Genomic DNA, 8,009 nt, shown 5'->3' with positions numbered 1-8,009 from the left:
GTACTGATGGCTGCGAATATTCAGCTTGCGACTGTGGACAATATGGTCCCGACTGTAAATTCCTCATAGTTGTAGACACAAACGACGACGGCATATGCTGGTTAGATGTATTATGTGGCAAAATATTGTTGAAGTGCTCCTCAGTAGCGGAAGCTGTTATATTTACATTATTCTGTAAATTTCTCACGGCCGTAGTTGTAGGTAACGATGATAGCATATGCTGGCTAGCTGTATTATCTGGTAAAATATTGTTGAAGTGCTCCCCAGTAGCGGAAGCTGTTGCATTTACATCAGTATTGTCTGAAGGCTTATTTGGCATATGAGATGCGGCAATGTTGTTGTCACCCATCCTGACTTCGTTTTTAATTTGTTGTGTTTCACGGCTTAGCTCGCTTACGGACTCCTTCAAAGTATTAATGCTTGCCAACAATGCGGCAAATTGATCGTGCGTTATGACACAATTCGATGAATTTTCCATTGTATTTCTTTCAACAAAAGTATTGTCTAAGCTATCAGAGTCATTTGACATTTCTTCTATTTCTGTTGCTACACTCTGCTCAATAACCTTTTCGTTTTCTTTTGCTTGATTTCTTGTCAGCATGATGTTCAGCAACTGAACCAAATGAAAGCAAGCGAGACAAAATTACTTGTAAATATGTATTTACACATCTGTATTTAAAAGGAATTTCTAGAACTGCAAACTTCTGGTTGCGAACTGATTGCAAGGCCTGCTTATAACTACGACTGAAAAACGTTGACTGCGATGCTCAATGTACACTACGATAACTGAGTTTATGAGTTGATTCGACGATTTCAACTAGACTACGCTGGCTGCGAAGCTAAATGTTGAACGTTTTCTGTACAGCTCAATGTTGAACGACGTTGACTGCATGCTCAAATGCTGGCGCCTGTGGCTGCGAACTCAATGCTGAACGTTTCTGTACAGCTCAATGTTGAACGACGTTGACTGCATGCTCAAATGCTGGCGCCTGTGGCTGCGAACTCAATGCTGAACGTTTCTGTACAGCTCAATGTTGAACGACGTTGACTGCAAAACTCGATGCTGGCGACTTTGGCCGCGAAACTCGATGCTGAACGTTTCAACAACTGACGATTTGAATTTCTTTTACGCAGCACACATACAATTCCAAATACTGCACGAGATGGAAAGAATGACACAAGATAATATACGATGACTGGATGACGCGTCGAACTGATCGACAAATATGGCTGACCCTTCTGCCAATCTTCGTAAGTCGGTTCATTCGTGGAAAATATGTATGTATGTATTTTATGCAAAGACAATTCGGTATAACTCGAATGTACCAATGTTGTAAGCAAATTTGTAACTTAATGTCGACGAAATGAATAAACAAACCGTTTAAAACGCCTTTAAGGCAGAACTTCAAACTTTATTTTAATTTAATTGACACTTTAGCGCATGCTAGTGCGCGTTACAAATTTGGTGCTTACTCTACGACGAAGTGAAAAAGATGCTCGCATTCAGTGCAGAGTTGCCATGTCGTTGTATCGTGGCGAAGAGTTGCCATGTGATTGTATTGTCTTGCTGACACCGATAGCATCGAAATTGTTATTTAAGGTTATTGGTTCGTGCTGGATAGAATTGTGAATAAGTATGGCAGCCCCTCCAAAAGCGTTGGAGGTGTTGAGGGTATAAATGGAGAAGTTAATTGGGATAGGAATGGGTGAATTGGGTTGGATATGCGTTTCCTGTAGGGCCATTACCTTTAAGTTATGTTTCTTTATTAACAACAATAGCTCATTATAATTGTTAACATAGCCGCTAATATTCCATTGTAGTATCTCAAGTTTCATATCTTAGGTTGCAGATAAAAGATCGTAACCTTTGATGTATTGTTGCTGTATACGTAAATGTAAGTCTAAGTATAGGTAAATTATAATTTGTAGTTGTGTTGTATAAGTTGATTGATAATAGATATTTGTGTGAATGATAAATAATAGTCGTAAGAAAAGGGCTAAATATTTTCTTTTGGATCAGCTCAGAAAACTTCTTCGCTTTCGTAATTAGTTGTTGCTTTGCCAGACTGTTTGACATTAGTTTTCGTACTTGGTTTGTTTAGTTGAATTTGGTTCAGAGTCGGAGTCAATTACAACATCGCTGTAAGTGGCGACTGGCCGTCCGTGTTGATTTGTAGTGCTGATGGGTGAGTTGAGTTGAGCTGGTCGAGGTGGAAACGGTGGTAATACGGTTGTTGGTTGAGATTGGCTATTAGCTTCAATCGGTGGCTGGGTGGTAATAACAGAAAGGTATGTGGCATGATCGTGTTGGTGACGTTCTTGATAAATGGTGAAGGCAGTCTTGTTATCAACTTTGAGTGTTGTTTTTATTGCTTGCAGCTCTTGCTGTTTAATAAATATGGGACACTTCTTGTCAATAGCTGCGTGGTCGTTTGGAGTAATTTTGGATTTAGTGCAGTTGATGCACAGTTTAGTGTTTCTACACTCTTCTTTACTTTCTGAATTTAAATGGTAGTCTTTTGCACAGAAAGGGCATGTTTTGTTATTTTTACAGAATTTTGAGATATGTCCATAGTAAAAGCAATTGTTGCATCTGAGTGGTCGCGGTATATGCGGTCGGATATTGAGTTTTTCATAGCCAATACGAATATCTTCTGGTAATGTAGTTGAATTGAATGTTAAGATCACTAGTCCCGTCTCTATCAAGGTATTGTTATCTTTTTTAAGGATTTTTTCCTCTTGGCACACGTTTTGCGATTTAAGTTCCTCCAAAATTTCGTCTTGGGGGATGTCACGGTGGGCGTTACAGTAAATGACACCTTTGGAATAATTCAATGTTTTGTGCTCAGTAATTTGAATTGTAATTTCGTTAGAAAGAGCAGTTAATGTTATTAATTTATTTGCTTGAACATGATTTTTTGTTTTTATTAAGACACTTCCACTACGAGTTTTCTTACATCCTTCAACCTCACCACTGCACGTAATGTCGACAGCCTTTTTAAGTAAATAGGGGGAAACGTTGGAGAGTGTATTAATGTTGTTGGTTCTGGTCATAATGAGATATTTTGGTCCTAAGCTTAAAAATTTTGGTTTTATGGTTTTGTTCCATTGCAATAAAGGTTGATTGAAAGGTTTTGCTATATTAGGAGGGTCGTTCATGTTGTTCAATGTTAGTGGAGCCGAAACTATTGTAAATTCTCACTACACTTGTTTTTTTTTTCTCCTTCCTTTTTGGTCTTGTTTGTTTACTAGTTACTAGTGCACCACGTCTGCACGTGGTGTTTGTTTTTGGTGGTTTAGTTTTTATGTATGTTAATATTCTTGTGTATTTGTTGGTTTCACAGTATGGTACGCAAATTTTTTATTTTTTTTGTTCTTTTGGTTTATGTTTCTTCACTATTGATAGCTGGTGGAAACTGATTAGTTAAGCTGACGATTAGAAATGATCTTATCACAACGAGAGTCGCCACTGTACTGGCGCCTTGGCGAGGGCTCCTCTGCAAGCAAGTGACTGTTCGGGAGTCCAGAGTCTGTGGCTCTCTAGCAAGAATTGTTTGCAGACTATTGTGTTGTGCTTCCTTATGGAAAGAATTTGCGCCTCGTCATGTTCATGACGTTCTGGCGACATCAGAAGACATCCGGTCGCTGTCCGAAGTGCTTTGTTCTGTGTTGTCTACAGCTTCATCCACTGCGTCCTACTGGTACCCGGTGACCACATTAGTGCTGCGTAATTTAGAACCGGCCGGCCGATTGCGTTGTATGTTGCCAGGAACGTTTCTTTGTCTTTGCCCCAGGTACTGCCGGCTAGCGACTTGAGGACCTTGTTGCGGATCTATACTTTGTTGACAATTACGGTTGTGTGCTAGGAAGAGGAGAGTAGACTGTCGAAAGTTACTCCGAGTATTTTTGGGTTATACACCGTCGGAATCGGTGTGTCATCAACGTGAATACCCAGAGGTAGTCTGACCTCCTTCGTCCAGGTGGTAAACAAGGTAGCCGCTACTTTTGTAGGGGAGAGGGTTAGGCTCCTAGCAGTGAATAAACGAGAAAGCTCGGAGAGAAACCCGTTTACTTTCGAGCACAAGTCATCAATTCCATTCCCAGACGCCAATATTGAACAATCATGAGCGTAAGAGACAATCGAGACTCCGTCTGGTGGTTGAGCAAGCTTGGAAATATAATAGTTAAACAATAATGGGGAAAGGACACCACTCTGTAGAACCCCCTGTTCTATTTTTCTAGGTTTGCTCGATTTGTCTCTATACATTACTGACGAGTGTCGACCACTCATATAATTCGCCGACCACCGTTTGGGTCTCTGTGGGAGACAGGAGGCCTCTATGTCTTCTAGAAGCGTGGAGTGGCTGACGGTATCAAAAGCCTTTGACACATCCAACGCTACTAGAATAGTACTCTCACAGGGGCGGTTGCGGGTAAGGCCACGTGTTATCTGAGTGTTCGTGGCGTTAAGTGCCGTTGTTGTGCTGTGCACTTTACGGGAACCATGCTGATGCTTCGCTGGGGTCAGGTGGTTCGCAAAATGCGGGCGTAGCAAGGCCTCTAGTGTCTTCGCTACCGGGGAAAGGTAGCGTGTAAGTTCCGAAGAAAGCCAATTGATAAAAAATTGATTGCAATAGAATAGCGAATTATTTTTCAAAGGAAGGAGACATACTTTCTTCTACAATGAAATTAAGCGCAAAATCCTAAGATCTACAGATATCCACAAGTCCATGAATTAGAAATTCAGAAACAAATAAGATAAGTGTTAGAACGCAATATAATTAAAGAGAGCACTTCTGCCTACAACAGTTATTTGTGGGTAGTTCCCAAAAAGCGGATAAATGCGGAAGTAAAAAATCGCGTATTGTCATAGATTACAGAAGATTAAACGAAATTACTGTAAGCGATAATTTCCCGATACCCAACATTGATGGTATCATGGACAAATCAGGAAGTGCTCAATATTTTTCCTCCATTGACCTCGCTAAAACGTTTCACCAAATATTGGTCGATGAAGTGATAAGAAGAAAACAGCGTTTTCTACCCCGTTAGGGCATTATGAATTTTTGAGGATGCCCCTTGGCCTCAAAAATGCTCCATGGACATCAGTCCCGCGTCTTATGAAGTCAGAGCTCCGAGATTTCATAAACAAGATCTGTGTTGTCTATTGAGATGACATCCTGATTTTTAATACCTCTTTGTCAGGGCATATGCAAAATATGAGAAAAATACTCTAAAAATTATAAGAAGCGAAATTGAAAATACGATTATAAAAATGCAGTTTCCTAAAAAAGAAGCAGACTTTTTAGGTCACTTATTAACACCTGAGGGGATAAAACCAAACCCAAATAAGGTTGAAGCCATACAAAAATTAAAGTAACCCACTTCACAAAAACAAATAAAATCCTTCCATGTCACTGAATTCAAGTGCGCAAATTTCCTGTTTTTATAGGGGCTAACTGTTTTAAATGTTAATGAATCTATTCTCTACATCAATTTTAGCTCTAAGAGGGATGAGAAAATTTTGGCCTATTATAGCTTCATAATTTTTGCTGTTAAAGTCAATCACCTTCCATGAGAAGGTGCCTGAGACATTAAATTCATGAGGTATGGGAGTCATTATTTTGTGCGTCACTTGATTAATAGCATTTATAGTTCTGTACCAAAGGGGTGTTGGAAGTTTTTGTTTAGGAAAATGATTTCACAGGGCAACACTGATTTTGGTGCGGCAAATGTTAAATCAGTTTTTGATAGACTTTTTTGAGCTGATTACGAATCCGTAATTATAAAGATTCCAATATTCCAATATTTGATAAGCTCGAGCAAAGAGTAAAAATGTGGTAGAACCTTCCACTTAAGCCTAACTTAAAGCTAGAACCCTAGGCTACTGCCCCTGAAAATACCATCCCTGCACCTTTACTTGATGGTGATTTATAGTCATTTGTTGAACAATAAAAAAAATTCTGGCAAATTGTGCCATTGAAAAAACAAAAATGCTGCCAAAATCAGCTTTTGCTGTTCAATTAACGACTACAAGTGATCTTAGGGTCAAGACGAAGAGATGGTATTTTTAGGGATTGTAGTCGAAAGTTCAAGCCTTAATCTAAGCCTAAGTGAAAGGTTCTATCACCTTTTTACTCTTTGCTATAGCTTCTCAAATATTGCAAAAGCCCGATTTTTTGACACTTTGACCTCGATTTTCTCAAAACCTGTACGTGTTGGATCCTTTGTACTTACGGATTCGTAATCAGCACAAAAAAGTCTATCAAAAATAGCTTTAACATTTGTCGCACCAACATTTTTTTTTTCATTTTTGTTGGCCTGTGTTATCGAGCATATTTAATTTAATTAAGCTTGTATCGGAACCTGTATCTATGAGACATATAAATTCCTTACAGCCAACTGTTATCTATATCTATTATTATTATTATTATTATTATTATTATTATTATTATTATATTATTATACTATTATATTATTATTATATTAATATTATTATTATTATTATTATTATTATGATTATTATTATTATATTATACTAATAATATAAAGAGAAAAGGGACTTCTCTGTAACAGGAATGGCGAACGACTGGTCCGATTTTCGTGAAATTTTGTATATAAATAGCTTTCAGCAACCACCATGTTTTAGGCCAAAAATTTTTTGGCGGTAGGTGGACCAGGGACCGATCTATTCGATAAAATCTTATTATGGTCAGATCTGCTTAAAATTTGGTTCGGGGGTAGCTTTTTACCTGTACTACCATATAGGATCCTTTTCTTTCCGCGAAGTGGACCAGGGCCGATCTATTCGAAAAAATCATATTTATGGTCCGATTTGCTTAAAATTAGGTATGTAGGTAGCTTTTTGCCGAGATTAGCATATGGGATCCTTTTTTTTGCGAAGTGGACCAGGGACCGATCTATTCGAAAAATCGTATCTATGGTTAGATTTGATTATATATTTTGCAAACCGTTTTTTTAGTGTTCGTTCAAGAACGGCTGAACCTATTTTTTTGAAACTTCAGACACCTGTCCCAAGGATGGTTAAAGGCTAAAAAAATTGTATATGTAAACGTGGCAATTCCAATAGAAACCGAATTTTTCATACTCCATATCTCTGGAAGTGTTTATGGTAGAGTTCTGGAACTTCGTATGGAGATATACGAAATCAATCGCATACTCTTGGAGAATAATTTGAGCTATTGGAAAAGTGGGTGTAGAACCTCCCATACAAACGTAATTTCTCATACTACATATCTCTGAAAGTGTTCATGGTAGAGTTCTGGGTCTTGGTATGGAAATATACGAAATCAATCGCATACTCATGGAGAAAAATTGGAGCTATTGGAAAAGTGGGTGGGGCACCTCCCATACAAACCGAATTTTTCGTACTGCATATCTCTGGAAGTGTTCATGGTAGAGTTCTGGAATTTGGTATGGAGGTAACGAAATCAATCGCATACTTTTGGAGAATAATTGGAGCTATTGTAAAAGGGGGCGTGGCACCTCCCATACAAACCGAGTTTTTCATACTGCATATCGCTGGAAATGGCCATACTAGATTATTGGGACTTAGTATGGAGATATATGAAATCAATCGCATACTCATGAAGAAAAATGGGAGCTATTGGAAACGAGGGCGTGGCACCTCCCATACAAACCGAATTTTTATACTGCATATCTCTGAAAGTATTCACGTTACAGTACTGGAACTTCGTATGGAGATATGTATGTACAGTGAAACCCGCTTAAGTACCCCCCGCTTAAGTACCTAACCCGCTTAAGTTCCCAACATTTTTGGGCACCGTGAATTTTTTAATGTATTCTGAAGACAATCCCTCTTTTAAGTACCTCCCCGCTTATGTACCCAACCCGCCTAAGTACCTACATTTTTCGTACCCCATTTACCATTTTACTTATAATTTTCCCCTTTTAAGTGCTTTTTTTAAATTACTTCAAACATTTACATATTTTGAAATTCAGTGGCAGCGCTACACACCTTCGGCAAA

The 8,009-nt window shown here is 38.6% G+C and overlaps 1 protein-coding gene across 1 annotated transcript; it reads right to left on the bottom strand.

Annotated features, from left to right (window-relative positions):
* Window positions 1-2,076: 2,076 nt before the first annotated feature.
* LOC108362605 (uncharacterized) lies at window positions 2,077-3,054 on the bottom strand. Its single transcript, XM_017615656.1, has 2 exons — window positions 2,958-3,054; window positions 2,077-2,819 (listed from the first exon to the last, which is right to left on the bottom strand). Exons 1-2 carry the CDS (start codon window positions 3,052-3,054, stop codon window positions 2,077-2,079), a joined length of 840 nt encoding a protein of 279 aa, XP_017471145.1.
* Window positions 3,055-8,009: the final 4,955 nt, after the last annotated feature.

Source organism: Rhagoletis zephyria, unplaced genomic scaffold, assembly GCF_001687245.7.
Source record: "Rhagoletis zephyria isolate East Lansing unplaced genomic scaffold, Rhagoletis_zephyria_1.1 Rzeph_scaffold_01051, whole genome shotgun sequence".
NCBI classification, from domain to species: domain Eukaryota; kingdom Metazoa; phylum Arthropoda; class Insecta; order Diptera; family Tephritidae; genus Rhagoletis; species Rhagoletis zephyria.
This window is presented reverse-complemented; position numbering and strand designations above follow the sequence as displayed.